This window comes from Danio aesculapii, chromosome 9 (genome assembly GCF_903798145.1).
Source record: "Danio aesculapii chromosome 9, fDanAes4.1, whole genome shotgun sequence".
Classification (NCBI taxonomy): domain Eukaryota; kingdom Metazoa; phylum Chordata; class Actinopteri; order Cypriniformes; family Danionidae; genus Danio; species Danio aesculapii.
In genome coordinates, this window is record NC_079443.1 from 34266273 (window position 1) to 34282265 (window position 15993).

Consider the following 15993-nt stretch of genomic DNA (forward strand, 5'->3'; position numbering starts at 1 on the left):
AAAAATAAATAAATAAAATAAAAAATAAAAATGAAATAAAATAATAATTGAGCAAGTTAACAATAAAAAAGCTTAAAAGTAAGTTAGAAAAATAAGAAAAGTTTGCTAAGTAGTCAGTATTTCCTCTTTCCTGTTATTTACTGACATAACTGACATAAACTGAACGGTAAGCCTTTGATATAGTCAAAAACAGGGTCTTGTAACAAGGTTTGAGAGATCCTGCAAGTAAGCATCTCAACTTCTCTGATTTCTCGGATCCACATGTCATGTGATGGAGGAGTACCTGTTTCTATTTGATTAGAATGGCTCTTCTAGCTTAAAGAGTAGAAAAGCAATAACCTGGCGAGATGCAACAGTCAAGTCAGCTCTCCCTGAAAAACCAAAAGGGCTATCAAGTGGTTAAGGTCTACATTTATGTTAATAGCTTTGTTAAATTTTTAAAAAACACTGGACCAAAAATTTGTCAATTCAGGGCACTCCAGAACATATGAAGATGGTTTAGCAGGAGACGGCTTACAGCAATGAGAGGCATCATTTCTATCAGAATTTTTTTTTGCTAATTTTGCATTGGTTAAATTAGCTCTATGGACCACCTTGCATTGCATTAGACCATGTCTAGCACATATGGAGGAGGAGTGGACCATCTTTAAAATATCTTCACATTGATCTTGCGCAATACCAATACCATGGTCATTTTCCTGAGATTGTTTGAGAGAAACTGTAAGATTTACATTTAGTGTACTTATTAAATTACAAATAGCCGATATTTGATGTTTCTGGCCCGTATCTAAACTGAAATAAATAGTCAAAAAGGTGTTCAGGAGGGCGGTTAGGAAAGTGGGGAAACAATTGACTGTTAGGGAGATTGTATTTAGTGGATCGAAATGAAATGCGAGTACCCTGTCCTCATATTAAATCCTTTACCTCAACGAGTCCATTAGTTGTCCTAGTGCGAAAAGCGTGATCAAAACAAGTTGGTGAGAAATGTATTGTTCAAAATGGGTGTATAGATAGATGTTTTATGCAAGCTGTAATGCTTTCTGAATTGAATCCAAATTGTAATACTGTTAATGGCTACTAAGTTAGAAGAAATTCTGCTGTAGGCTAATTACTTTTAACAAATTTTTTGCGCTACATTTGAAAAGTGGATCAAGGATGGAAAAATTCAATGGTTGAAAAAAACGTAATCTTATCCAAAATTGGTGCTCCGCTAATAAAATATATCTTTAAAAAGATTAAAAACTAAAATGGCACTCTTATTTTCCTATTTTATATATTTTTTTGTGCTGTGTCTCATTTAATACTTCCTGTTTGTTGTTTCCTCCAGGGCTGGTTGGTGGATTTAATAAACAAATTTGGCACATTAAACGGGTTTCAAATTCTGCATGATCGATTCATGAGCGGCCAGGCTCTGAATGTTCAGATCATTGCTGCACTCATTAAGTAGAGCAATTAAAACCTGTTTGATTAAAAGCTGGAATTTTCAGTGAGGCTTTTTTTGGAATTAAACAGTTTGATTGTTTGTTCATTTTCACAGGCCTTTTGGACAGTGCTATGAGTTTCTCACTTTGCACACGGTGAAGAAGTACTTCCTTCCCATCATAGAAATGGTTCCCCAGTTTCTAGAAAACCTCACAGAGAGGAATTGAAAAGAAGCAAAGAATGAAGCCAAAAACGATGCCCTGTCGATGATAATCAAATCTTTGAAGAACCTGGCATCTCGAGTACCAGGACAAGAGGAAACAGTGAAGAATTTAGAGATATTTAGGTTAAAAATGATTCTTAGGTGAGCTGAACATAGACTAAAACTGATTTCAAGATGTTTAAGCAATGCATTTTGTTATCGTTTTTGCTCATTCACCTTTTTTGTTTGCAGGTTATTGCAGATTTCATCTTTTAATGGGAAAATGAATGCACTAAATGAAGTAAACAAGGTGATTTCGAGTGTTTCCTACTACACACATCGTCATGGCAATCCTGAAGAGGAAGAGTGGTTGACGGCAGAACGCATGGCGGTAAGTAATGCTACAGTGCTTTGAACAATTGAACAGAAGAATATGCTTACGTATTCCCTGTCATGCAAATAATTTATTATGATTTAAATACACTGAATAAACAAAACACTGTGTTTTAAGGAATGTGATGGACAGCCAAACAGTACATCACAGTAATAAACATGCATTCCATTTATTTCCCACAGGAATGGATTCAGCAGAACAACATTTTGTCTATTGTGCTGCGAGACAGCCTTCATCAGCCACAGTATGTGGAGAAACTGGAGAAGATCCTGCGATTGTCATCAAAGAAAAAGCCCTAACGCTTCAGGACTTGGATAACATCTGGGCTGCTCAGGTGGGAGACTGTTTCAAGTTTCTGTGAGATTAGTGTACATTGTATAATATCTTGTACTCACTGTTATTAATCAATCTCATTAACTCCAATTTTTTATGTGTTGTGTACTGTTAAGTGCTTGGATGATTCACATGTAAAGCTCTGCATCATCTAAATTTTTGCCATTTAAGACATAATCAAGTAATGAACAGTGATTTGGCTAAATTAGAACAATGTTTTAATGTTCTCCTTCTTTAATTTCTGCTTTAACTGAAGTTAAATGTCACCCAAACAGGTTTTGTAGTTCTAATAATGGCATTTTTATCCTCAGGCTGGGAAACATGAGGCTATTGTCAAGAATGTTCATGATCTCCTTGCAAAGCTGGCGTGGGATTTCTCACCTGAACAGCTGGACCATCTCTTCGACTGCTTCAAGGTTATTCATAATTAACAGGAGATTGTAATTTTATGCATTAAAAAAAGATTGATTTAATCTAGAAGCCATGCATTAGACTTTTCTTTAGGACTCAGCATTTTCATGTGTGCCTTACTAGCATCGCCATGGATTACAGAATCTCTGTCCTCAAAGGAATGATTTTATGGTTTATAGGAAAGTTGGACTAATGCGAGTAAAAAGCAAAGGGAGAAGTTACTGGAATTGATTCGTCGACTGGCGGAAGATGACAAGGATGGTGTGATGGCTCACAAAGTGCTCAACCTCCTATGGAATCTGGCCCATAGTGATGATGTTCCTGTGGATATCATGGACCAGGCTCTTAGTGCTCATATCAAGATTTTGGACTATAGCTGCTCCCAGGTACCCTTAGCCGTCTAAATGGTTTACTTGAATACATATCTTTCCTTCATGGTAAAAAAAAGGCACTTTTTAAGATATTTTGGTGATTAAACAGTGGAACAATTAACCTGAAATTAAAATCACTCTTTTTGTTCTGCTTTAGGACAGGGACACACAAAAGATGCAGTGGATAGACCGATTCATAGAAGAATTAAGAACTAATGACAAATGGGTTATTCCTGCGCTGAAGCAAATAAGGGAGATCTGTAGCCTTTTTGGAGAAGCCCCACAGAATTTAAGGTAAGCCAGCTCAGTTTAACCATCACTAGCACTGATGCCTCTTTTACCACAAAAAGGTAAATGAATATTTTTGAGCATATTTGCTCATAATCAAGTAGTATTGACATTACAGAATCACCCACACGTTTTAGGAAGAGATTGTAAATGTAGCAAACGTGTCGTGCACATCCCTGTTGTTTTCAGAAGAAAATACCTATTAACTTTCTAAAGAGCTTAGAGGGGTAAGTGTACAGCTAAATTTGGGAAATATTTCATCATGATTATGAAACTAATTTTGCCGCTTTTGGATTTCAGTAAATCAGTCATATGCAAAAAATCTGCTTGGTGCCTGCTGCGTCATCTAATCAAATCAACAATCAATGGCCATGGACGAGGTTCATGCAAAGCTTCTTATAGCACCAGTGCTTCTGTTACATGTCATAAACCTACAGATACATTCTCTTGGTATATAAACAAGGTTTACATATAATGCACTGTTCCTGTAGGATGCTTTATGCATGCGAGTCCATTGGAGAAAATTAAATAGCAAAAATCTGACTTTATGCAATGAGGTTTATAATACAAGAAAAACATTTTCTGCTTTTGCTGTGATGGCGCGTTGGGATGTTGCTTCTCTAATGTAAAATTAAGCTTTCGGTTAGGGACAAGCGCACATTCTGTGTTTATATACTTCTAAGAGGCTATCGTCATACAATTTAGTTGAAAAAAATTGCTAAATAATTTATTTATTAATATAATTAACGACAAAGAAATTAAATTTTAATTGTTCTCATTCTTTTCTTTCCAGTCAAACCCAGCGGAGCCCACATGTCTTCTATCGACATGATCTAATCAACCAACTACAGCATAACCATGCACTGGTTACTCTTGTAGCAGAGAACCTGTCTGCATACATGGAGAATATGAGGCAGTTCTCAAAAGGTTTGTGACAGTATGATGAAAACATTCATTTCATTCATTGTTATTATACCTATAGTGTTAACTCGCTGCTTTTATATCTTTTATCAGAGCACACCGACTTTGATCCTCAGACAGTTCGGCCAGGAAGTCGATATAGTCATGTTCAAGAGGTCCAGGAGCGGCTTAATTTCTTAAGGTACTTTACAAGCAACTTTCCTGTGCAATGAACTGATTCAGATTCCAAATTAATTCTCTTTTCGCAGTCATTTGACTCCAAATGTTACTCCTTTTTGTCATCAACCAGTGTATCTGAGTGTCTTAGAATAAACTGTCTACCGCCAGAAATGGAAACTGCTTTTCACTTCACTTTTCCACTTGTTTTCTGTTTAATCTCTTTTTAGAGCTAAAACTAAACACACACATAACCTGAGACTGTAAAACATTCAATCAGCTCAAGTGATCAAAAGTCAAACAATGATCAAAAGTCTCTTTTTCTTTCACCTGACTAAATCTCCTCATCTTTTAGGTTTTTGCTGAAGGATGGGCAGCTCTGGCTGTGCGCTCCCCAGGCTAAGCAGATCTGGAAGTGCCTGGCAGAAAATGCCGTGTTCTTGTGTGATCGGGAGGCCTGCTTCAAATGGTACTCCAAACTGATGGGGGATGAACCCGACCTTGACCCTGACATCAACAAGGACTTCTTTGAGAACAATGTGCTGCAACTCGACCCCTCACTGCTGACGGAGAACGGGATGAAATGCTTTGAGCGATTTTTCAAGGCTGTCAATTGCAGGGAGGGCAAACTGGTTGCAAAACGGCGGGCGTATATGATGGATGACTTGGAGCTTATAGGGCTGGATTACCTGTGGAGGGTAAGAGTCAGTTACAGCTGTTGGGTTGTCTTGGGAGTGTTAGGAGCATGCTTGCTTATAGTTATTTGTTTATTACATTTTATTTTTGATTAATATAGCATTAATTTATTAATTTAAATATGTTGCAGTGTTTTAATGGAATTAAACAAATGTCAAATTACATTTAGCCAAATACAAATAATCTGAGCTCAAACCATCTCTTCATTTTCAGGTTGTGATTCAAGGAAGCGATGATATTGCTAGTCGAGCAATTGACTTGCTTAAAGAGATTTATACAAACCTTGGACCAAAATTGCAAGCCAATCAGGTATGTTTAATATATCACTGGTTGTAACAAATTTTGAGCTGTTCTTGTGCATGTTTTAAAATGTGTGTCATGTTCGCAGGTTGAGATACATGAGGATTTTATTCAATCTTGCTTTGACCGGCTCAAAGCCTCCTATGACACTCTGTGTGTGCTGGACGGAGATAAAGACAGCATTAACTGCGCCAGGCAGGAAGCCATTCGCATGGTGAGAGTACTGACTGTGCTCAGGGAGTATATAACAGAGTGTGACAGCGACTACCATGAGGAAAGGACCATCCTGCCCATGTCTAGGTAGAGCCATTCAAACCTATCATAAAGTAACAGTATTAAATTCCTATTTTTGCCTGCCTCTGATGTCAGATTGTTAAAAAAAAAAAAAAACTTTTTCTTGTCCTTACAGGGCTTTCAGAGGAAAGCATATCACACTAGTTGTGCGTTTTCCAAACCAAGGCCGACAGGTTGATGATCTGGACATTTGGTCGCATACCAATGACACCATTGGTTCTGTGCGACGCTGCATCCTAAACCGGATAAAGGCAAACAGCACACACACAAAGATTGAACTCTTCATCGGAGGAGAGATCATTGACCCAGCAGATGACAGGAAGCTAATTGGGCAGCTAAACCTCAAGGACAAAACAGTAGGCATTTCCTTGGCTCTTTTTCTTAATTATAACATGCACAGGCCATGTCAATGCAGCACTTCTCTGTGTTTCTTTATTACATTACACACATGGCTTGACTCTGTTGAGGTTGCGATTTTTTTTTTTTTAGGCAAGCAGTTATGATGCCTGATATTTTCATATCTACTTGCCAGTCTACTAAACATACTTTTGTATACAAATTAAGCAATTTTCAGTGTCTGTTGTGCTTTTTGACAAGTTTATAATTAGCATGTTGGCACAGTTTGACACAATTTGTTTAAAGATATTTTACTCTGATCACATTGCATACATGGGGCATTTCACACACACAACCTTTACTTTACTTTAAAGGTATTGATAACCTAAAAATGAATATTTACTGACCAATTACTCACCCTCAGGATGTTTCAAACATGTATAAGTTTTTGTTTCTGTTAGAGACAAAATAGGATCATTTAAAATAGGGCTGGGCGACATGGCAAAAATGCAGTCTCGATATTTATTTTCCATATTGAACGATAACGATATTAGGGTTGGGCGATGTAGACCAATTTGGCTGTCGTACGATGTCTAATGTAAAACATTGCAATGGACGATGGCATCATCATCATAGTTGGCGGTGAATTAATTATTTATGAATAATTAATTAATAACCAATTAAATATTTGTAACCTACCGTTTCAATTACCTGACCCGTATGGTCTTCGTTTTACCCATAACCAAATCATAAATGAATAAAGATAAGTTACATACAAATTACCACCTGTCAATCACTTTCCGCGGGACTCTGGCATGAATAGGCAGAGTGATCTGTGTCATTATAAAAATCGCCAATGGACTATGGCATCGTCTATCGACCCAACTTTAAACTATATATATATATATATATATTTCGATATAACTTGTTGCTTCCAGTTTTAAAAGAGTACCCCAATAATGACTGAAGCAATTTCCGGTTGATAAATTTCCGGTGTCCAATATCTAATATCAACTAATTTTAACACACTTTTAGATTCCCATTGGTGCACATTTCTGCTGTGTGATTGGCTCTTGGATTAATTCAGAGTAAAAAAAAAGTCCAGAGCTTATTGTTATTGACATAAATTTTATCACGTTTCAATTTATTATTGTTTATCGGCCCAGCTCGAATTTGAAAAATTTTGATAAACAGACAGTTGGTGGTAGTTATTGACTTCCATAGTGGCAAAAATACATATAAGCATGGCCAGACAGAACCTACAGGCATTTTTTCCTCTTTATACGGAGTAATTTTGGAAGTATAGCAACTAAACTTAAAAAAATCTAATATAAAATTGTATATTTTTCACTTTTATTTAGGGTTTACAATCCTAATCCAGTTAGATCTACTATACATCTACTAAAAGACAGGAAATATTACTTTACAAACAGCATTGTACATATCATTTACACATCAGTCATTAATATTACTGAAAATCACATAAAAACAGTATAAATGCATATTTACACACATTTACATGAGTAAATAAAAACGCTCTGAAATCTGTGTGGGCCTACATATAGACCATTTCAATGTGGTGATGTCATTGGCCCGTAAACATTTCCTGCTTGTTGTCAAACTATTTCATATCTGTAACAAGAGGCGATTCAATCATAACTTAATGTTATAATTGTTGTCGTAACATTATCTATCAATATGTTGAACTTTTTAGACTCGCAGAAGCTATGGAAATTTAAAATGTAAAACAGGAAATACGTCAGGACCATTGTTATTGTTTACATTGCTCAAAATAGTCTATAAATCAATGGCTGCTGTTAACTAATTGGTCACCAACATTCTACAAGAGACCAAGAAAAGGGGTGCAAGCAGTTGAAGGAAGACTAAATGATTACAGAATTTTTTTTCTCAGGTGAACTCTCCTTTTAAATGAAAGGTCATATGTGAACAGGATGTGTTGTAGTTAAAAGTATTCTCTGTCTCACAGCTCATCACAGCCAAGCTCACCCAGGTCAGCGCCAACATGCCTTCCAGTCCAGACAGCTCCTCAGACTCCTCCACTGGTTCCCCTGGGAATCATGGCAATCACTACAGTGATGGGCCAAACCCTGAAGTAGAGGGCTGTCTTCCTGGCGTGGTGAGCATCATTTCATGCAGACACATGGTTGAGCCTAATTGCCTATTGTGTTAGTGCAGTGATCACGCATTGAACATATTTAAATGTGAGCACATCTATGGTTATTAAAAAATCATGATCTAAAGATTGTCTTCAAAAACTGATGTTAATAACTTGTGTATATTCATGCGTGGTGCTTGGTTGAGGCATCTATAGACCATCTGTTTAATTAAAAGGCAAACAGTGACCGTGATTATCTATGTAACCTGCTTCCAAACAAGAAAATTACCCATTTTTTATCCCAAAGTATTCAGATGACTTTGAAGTAACTATCAGAAATGATTTAAATACATTTAAAAAGTTTAATGTAGTTTTTTTTGCTTGTGATGAGACTAATTAGTTTGGTATGTTCTGTAAAATACTCTAATGTCCATTTTCATGACTTATTTCAGTATTAAGCATGATGATTTACAACATTAATTGTAATAATTTGCTTTAATAAAAGCACTTATCATTGTGTAACATCCTATAAGCTCAGTTTACGATCATATTTCTGGAAACTAACTGTTGTGTTTTGTGACTATTTGGTTAAAGTATTGGGTCATTTGATTGCAAAACAGAACATTTGTTAAATGACCGTCTATAGTGTTTTGCCTTGGACAGTTTTAAGTGTATCCTCTGATTCTTCTCAGATAATGTCTCTACACGTGCGCTACATCTCCTTCCTTTGGCAAGTTGCGGACCTGGGCTGTAATCTCAACATGCCTCTCCTACGGGATGGCGCTCGTGTCCTAATGAAGCTCATGCCTCCAGGTGCTCTATATGCTTCATTAGATGGCTGCTTGACATGCCTAGCTGTACCGATCAGCCTTCTCTATTCATTACTCAATGTTGTCATCTTCCAGATAATGCCACAGTGGAAAACCTGCGAGCCATCTGTCTGGATCATGCCAAACTTGGTGAAAACAGCCTTAGCCCCACGTTGGACTCGCGCTTCTTTGGGCCGTCACCGTCTCAAGTGCTTTACCTGATAGAGGTTTGTTGGCTGAGTTGGTTTTAAAAATATGATATATAAAAATATGATATATTATAATATGTATGTGATTTATTTATATATATTTATATAGCAAACAAATTATATCCATTCATCTATTGTTCTATCTATTGTTTATCGTTCTATTATTTTATTATTCTATCTATCGTTCTATCTATTGTTTTATTGTTCTATCTATTGTTCTATCGCTCTATGTATTCTATCTATAGTTTATCGTTCCATCCATCGTTTTATCGTTCTATCTGTCGTTCCATCTATCGTTTTATCGTTCTATCTGTCGTTCCATCAGTCATTTTATCATTCTATCTATCGTTCTATCTGTTGTTTTATAGCTCTGTCTATCATTCTATCTATTGTTCTATCGTTCTATCATCGTTTTATCTATCGTTTTATCATTCTATCTATCGTTCTATCTATTCTTTATCGTTCTGTCTATCTTTTGTTTATCGTTCTGTCTATCATTCCATCTTTTGTTTTATCGTTTTATCTATTGTTTTATAGTTCTGTCTATCATTCTATCTATTGTTCTATCAATCGTTTTATCATTCTATCTATCGTTCTATCTTTTGTTTATCGTTCTGTCGTACCGTTCCATCTATCGTTTTATCGTTCCATCTATCATTTTATCTATTACTGTATAGTAAGTAATGAAAAGGGCAAAAAATACAAATTTAAGATTATATGTCAATATAATGCAATTTTATTTTATTTAATAGTTTTTGCATCTATTTCTTTAATTTTTTTATAAAAAAATTTTTTTTTGCATAATTTTATTATTAGTCACAATAAGAGTTAATGTTTTGGTAATATTTTTGTGCCTCAGGTGGTGTATGCATTGCTCATGCCTGCCAGTGGGACGTTGGGTGAGGATGCTAGCGACTTCCAATACAACTTCTTGAAGAGTGGTGGCCTGCCCCTGGTTTTGAGCATGCTCACCAGAAATAACTTCCTGCCAAATGCTGACATGGAGACCCGGCGGGGAGCTTATCTCAACGCACTTAAAATAGCCAAACTGCTGCTTACAGCTGTAGGCTTTGGCCATGTGAAGTCTGTAGCGGAGGCCTGCCAGCCTGTGGTGGAGGGGACTATCCCTGTGTCGCCTGTAAGTTACCCTTACTTTAGCTTCTAACTCTTCCTTTAAATGAAAAAGAACTGTTCTCTTTTTACAGAAATGTAAACGTGCAAAAGAACCAGTACTTGCACCACATTAGTCAAATAGGTTATAGTATCATGGATTTTAAAATTGCAGCAAAATTATGAGAGAGAACCTGGAGACACTCCTTAGACTTGTCCAGTACCTCATCTTATAAGAGTGCACTTAGCACAGCCCTAGTATATAGTTATAGAACCAATTATGTGGGCTTGGAGTAATGAAGTTTGCTTACTGCAAAAACTGAATTCTGTTGGAAACGTTGTGAGGATACAAGTGTTTGAATGGTTTTGATTTAGTGGCTTGTATATGGCCAGCACTGAGCATTTTATTTCTGTTTAAGACTAACCTTTCAGCCTCTCTGACATTCATCAATCAAATTAGAAACAGACTGTCTTGCCCTGTGCAGCTCCACAAATGTCAGGGGTGTACAGTGTCTTGTGAGGAAACACTTCCACAGACTCTAGAGGCGTTTAATTAAAGGAGTACACAGCCGATGTACTTTGGATTTTGCAGTTTTCTTTTTATTAAACATGTTTCTTTTAGGGTTGCACGATACTGGGAAAATATGCAGTCATGTTGATTGATATTTTTCTAGAAAAATGCTGTTTTAATTGGCTGTGTTTTTAAATCAAGAAACGATATTAAAGAAGTAAAATATGTTTTTCAGGTCTAATTAGTTTTAATTAAGACAAAAAAATCTGGTGCAAATATTTAGGCTTTAAACTTGTAAAAGCAACCAATGCATAAATGTCATTTATTACACATCTACGGTACAGACATGTATTTTCATGTAGTTTTGCTGTAGATTGTGCAGCATTTCTTTATAAATTGTCACTTAGACGCTGAACTTTACACAAACCCAATTATACGACATCACAAAAATTAAATATCAAGACAATGTTTTTTTAAATTACAGCAATAAAAACATTAAGACGCATGCTTGTTTACTACGCCTAAAATAGCCTTTATAAACTGTATGTGCATTTGTTTCATGAAAAACAAGCAGAATAAGCTAGTGGACACCTCTAATTGCAATTTATGCAGCTCATTTGGACAAATCACAGTATTGCTCATCAAATTGCATAATTCTGTAATTACAATTCTGTTTTTGTGATTTGTTAACCTTGATAAATGCGTATTCCGTTGCCTGTCTTAATGAAATGGGTACAGTCCCAGCCAACTGCCATTTGTTTTATGTAGTTTAGTTTGCATATCCACTTCTGTTTTTTTTTCTTTCCATTCTTTTTTTTTCATTTGGTGAGTGCTAATTTTAGGTCTAGGTTATACAGTTGAAAGAATATAACCGTTGCCTTAGAGTATCGCTAATTAACTTGCTTCAGTACATAGACCGTTTATGAGTACTTAAAATTGCATATTATAGTATATATATTTTTTATCTATTATAAAAGATGTAATTCTTAACATCTTTTGTTGTTGTTATTTTTGTTTAATTTTATATTATAGCATATTGTAACCATATTAGAATTGTATTTTTATTTACGTATTTATTTGCTTTTCTGATGTTTGAATCTGTAAATGGTTAGTCTTGGCATCAGTATTGGCATGCCCATTTGGATTAAGCATGATATAACTCCTTTTTCTTTCATAGATCAACCAGACCACACATGACCAGGCTCTAGTGCTCCAGAACGCCTTGCAGAATATCCCCAACCCCTCTGCCGAGTGCATGCTGCGCAATGTGGCCATCCGCCTCGCCCAGCAGATCTCAGATGAGGTATGCTGTACAAAACCAGACAGCCATTACCTCCAGAAAACTGGTTTGTTTGCATTCTGTTCGAATGAATGTCCTCAGCAGTCTTGACAAGAATCTCTGTAATGTATTCTGTGATCAAAACGATTCACAGGGTAAACCGATATACAATACCATTGATGTTGGTTGTTTTGGAAACTTTGTTGTTGTTGTTGCTTTTTTTTTCACCTCCTGTTTAAACTTTCAGGTTTTCATAGTTTATCCTTCTCCTCCTTTACCCAGAATTTCTTCCAGGCCTCCAAATACATCCCAGATATCTGTGTAATTCGAGCAGTTCAGAAGATAGTCTGGGCTTCTGGTTGTGGTTCGGTTCAGCATGTCTTCAGTTCTAATGAGGAGATCAGCAAGATCTACGAGAAGGTGCTGCTTCTTATCTATAATTAAAACCAAATAAAACTGTCATTAAATGGACTGTTAAACTATTTCCGTCTGTGATGTGTGATCTCCCGTAGACCAATGCTGGCAATGAGCCGGATGCAGAAGATGAGCAGGTGTGCTGTGAAGCTCTGGAGGTCATGACCCTGTGTTTCGCTCTTATGCCCACTGCACTAGATGCACTTAGCAAAGAAAAGGCCTGGCAGACCTTCATTATAGATCTGCTGCTGCACTGCCAGAGCAAGTGAGTTTTCATAAGGCATCTGTTCAACTTTGACTGGGTAGCATACCAGTGGCATACTGGTATGCTGTTTATTTTTAACTTTGTAGCCTGCAGTAAATATGGGTCATATACAAAAAGGGGTTTGTAATGTATATTTAACACTTTGTAAATACTTTTTTACTTAGAAAACACACGCAAAAATGACAATGTGTGGTATGGGCTAATATACTAAAAATGTATAAAAAAATTTTAACTAAAATTTACGAACAAGAATAACTTGACAACATTAAAAGCACCTCAGTTAAGACTAAAAAATACTAATAAATTGTAGTTAAAATTTTTTTATTCTTCAGAAACAAATCCTTCATGACAATATTTTAGTTTTTTTAATTTACTTTGATAATTTACTGCATGATTTGTAAAATGTATAAATTTTTGACATTCATTTCATTATATTTTGTAATAATTTAGTAATTTACTTTAAGCTATTTATTAAATTGATGAGTCATTATTAATAAATGGTAATGATTAATTAATACATCTGTATGTATGTACAGTTGACAGTGTTAAACTAAAGACCTAAGTGCTTTGGGTTTGAAACTCAAACGTAAAATAAAAATTGAATTTTTGTAACTGATAAAATTAAAGAAATCATATTGAAATCATTTTTGTTTTTAGTCAAGATAAAATATTTAAAGACAAGCCAACAATACTAATGCTGAACTTTACTCCTAGGTCTGTTCGTCAAATGGCTCAAGAGCAGTTTTTCCTCATGGCCACTCGATGTTGCATGGGTCATAGGCCTCTCCTGTTCTTCATCACCCTCCTCTTCACAGTTTTAGGTGTAAGTGTCTCTGCGTAGTTCTCTGAAACAAAGTTGGAGGTTGAATGTGTTTGTGTTTGTTAACTCAGAACATGTGATGATTTATAGTCCTCTGATTTTATTGTGTGTTTGTGTTCCAGAGCACTGCAAAAGAGCGAGCTAAGCACGCTGCTGATTACTTCACTCTTCTAAGGCACTTACTCAACTATGCATATAACAGCAACATAAATCTTCCGAACGCTGAAGTTCTCTTAAACAATGAGATTGACTGGCTAAAGCGCATCCGGGTATGTTTATTCACTATTAATATTTTTAGACATTAAAATGGAGGAAATTTTAGTTTATTAAATTTGTGATTATTCTCAATTTTTCTTTTTTAGGATGAAGTGAAAAGGACCGGGGAGCCTGGGGTTGAGGAGACCATTTTGGAAGGTCATATTGGTGTCACCAAAGAGCTACTGGCTTTCCAGACCCCAGAAAAGAAGTTCTACATTGGCTGTGAAAAAGGAGGTGCTAGTCTCATCAAGGTAAACCTCTTGGATGTTTTTACAAAATATTTCTGAAATAAGTCCTTTTTGTGACCTTTTTAAATTGATAAACGTTTCTTCTTTCCTCAACCTTTTTTTTTCTATAGGAGTTAATGGATGACTTCCTGTTCCCAGCATCTAATGTGTACTTGCAGTATATGAAGAGTGGAGAATTTCCCACTGAGCAGGCCATACCTGTGTGTAGCACCCCTGCCACCATTAATGCTGGCTTTGAGCTTTTGGTTGCACTTGCCATCGGATGTGTGCGAAATCTGAAGCAGATTGTGGACACGCTAACTGATATGTACTATTTAGGTGTGTGATGTTGAGCTGTTTCTGATTGGGTGAAATTCTGCACTCCAGACGTTTATTATGTGTACTGTTTTTTTGAATATTATTAACTTTTGTTTGTTTGTTTGTTTGTTTTTATATACCTTTAGGTTGTGAACCACTCACAGAATGGGAATATTTGCCACCAGTTGGTCCTCGGCCCACCAAGGGGTTTGTGGGTCTGAAAAATGCAGGTGCAACTTGCTACATGAACTCCGTGATCCAGCAGCTCTACATGATTCCTCCCATCAGAAACGGCATCTTGGCCATTGAAGGCACAGGCAGTGATGTGGATGACGATATGTCTGGAGACGAGAAGCAAGATAATGAGGTACTGCATAACACGATCTATTTCAGGAGCTTCAGTTTGCTGGAATTTTTGATTATGTAAATGACTCAATGCTCTGGAGATATTTGTTTTGCTTCATAAGGGATTACGGATGGTTCATTTACCTTGTGCCATGTGAAAGTAAAGTTTTCCGAATGGGGTATAACATATTTTGTCCATTATATCATATGTCTGAATTGACTTTTAAGGGCTCATGTGAATGCAACTTATTCCGCTCACATTTTGGTCCAAGTGAATTGTTTATAATACAAATTATATTATCCACTATTTTAAAATCCATCACCTGGGCAAACTTGGGCTTTTGTGAACAAACTGGTCAGCAATGAATCAGACAAGACATGTGCTGTGTATAAAGCCTTTCATAAGTAAGATTATAGCTACATGGTTTCCGCTACATGTAGGTCTGTTGGAGACATTCACAAATATTCCTAGCAAATCTAATAAATGTTGGAGACACACTCGTTACATAAATGCACTAAATCACAATTCAGCTTCATATATATATATATATATATATATATATATATATATATATATATATATATATATATATATATATATATATATATATATATATATAGCATTTTAATTAACATATTTAATACTTTAAATGGCTTTTAAATACGCATAACATTTTGAACCATAAATGATTAAAATGGGCCATTAGCAAGTGTCCCAATGGGAACAGCTCAGGTGTTGGGTGTGGCTCATTATAATTAAGTCCAGGTGCTTGTTTTTTAGGGCACTTACAACTCCTGCATTTGTTGGTCTAGAGTAGTGTTGCCAACTTTGTTGGTGGTTATAGCCAATGTTCAGATTCTTTTATTGATGTTTCTTTAAAAGCACATAGTGGTTTGTTCCTGGAGTTTCTCAGTTTGATTCCTGTCTTTAAATGTCATTAAAGCTAAGTTACATTATACTTTGTTAAATGACTATCTGCCCAATGATGATGAGCATCCTTTCTCAGTTCCAAGTGGCTGACAAATCTAGCCATCTCTGGAGTGTATTTGCCATGTTGGCATTCTCTGGAGCTGAGGGCTTTTGCAAATTTGTTGTTGTTGTTATTATTATCAATTTTTGTTTTGTTTGCCAAAGCTTTTCTTAAGTCATTGCAATGGAAGTTTTCTATAGCTTGATATCTTGCTTTA

The 15993-nt window shown here is 36.0% G+C and overlaps 1 protein-coding gene across 1 annotated transcript in view; it reads left to right on the top strand.

Moving 5' to 3' along the window:
* Window positions 1-1654: 1654 nt before the first annotated feature.
* The window catches only part of usp9 (ubiquitin specific peptidase 9), a 34724-nt gene continuing 20385 nt past the window's right edge, over window positions 1655-15993 (top strand). The window contains exons 1-24 of the mRNA XM_056465529.1: window positions 1655-1786; window positions 1877-2015; window positions 2201-2352; window positions 2663-2767; window positions 2942-3148; window positions 3291-3427; window positions 4215-4348; window positions 4436-4523; window positions 4854-5196; window positions 5408-5503; window positions 5583-5794; window positions 5904-6144; window positions 8112-8261; window positions 8933-9053; window positions 9146-9276; window positions 10118-10396; window positions 12057-12182; window positions 12441-12578; window positions 12671-12837; window positions 13552-13660; window positions 13780-13926; window positions 14020-14166; window positions 14274-14481; window positions 14607-14827. Of these exons, the coding sequence (XP_056321504.1) occupies window positions 2203-2352; window positions 2663-2767; window positions 2942-3148; window positions 3291-3427; window positions 4215-4348; window positions 4436-4523; window positions 4854-5196; window positions 5408-5503; window positions 5583-5794; window positions 5904-6144; window positions 8112-8261; window positions 8933-9053; window positions 9146-9276; window positions 10118-10396; window positions 12057-12182; window positions 12441-12578; window positions 12671-12837; window positions 13552-13660; window positions 13780-13926; window positions 14020-14166; window positions 14274-14481; window positions 14607-14827 (3657 nt within the window). The 5' untranslated portion in view covers window positions 1655-1786; window positions 1877-2015; window positions 2201-2202. The remainder of the gene's footprint in view (window positions 1787-1876; window positions 2016-2200; window positions 2353-2662; window positions 2768-2941; window positions 3149-3290; window positions 3428-4214; window positions 4349-4435; window positions 4524-4853; window positions 5197-5407; window positions 5504-5582; window positions 5795-5903; window positions 6145-8111; window positions 8262-8932; window positions 9054-9145; window positions 9277-10117; window positions 10397-12056; window positions 12183-12440; window positions 12579-12670; window positions 12838-13551; window positions 13661-13779; window positions 13927-14019; window positions 14167-14273; window positions 14482-14606; window positions 14828-15993) is intronic.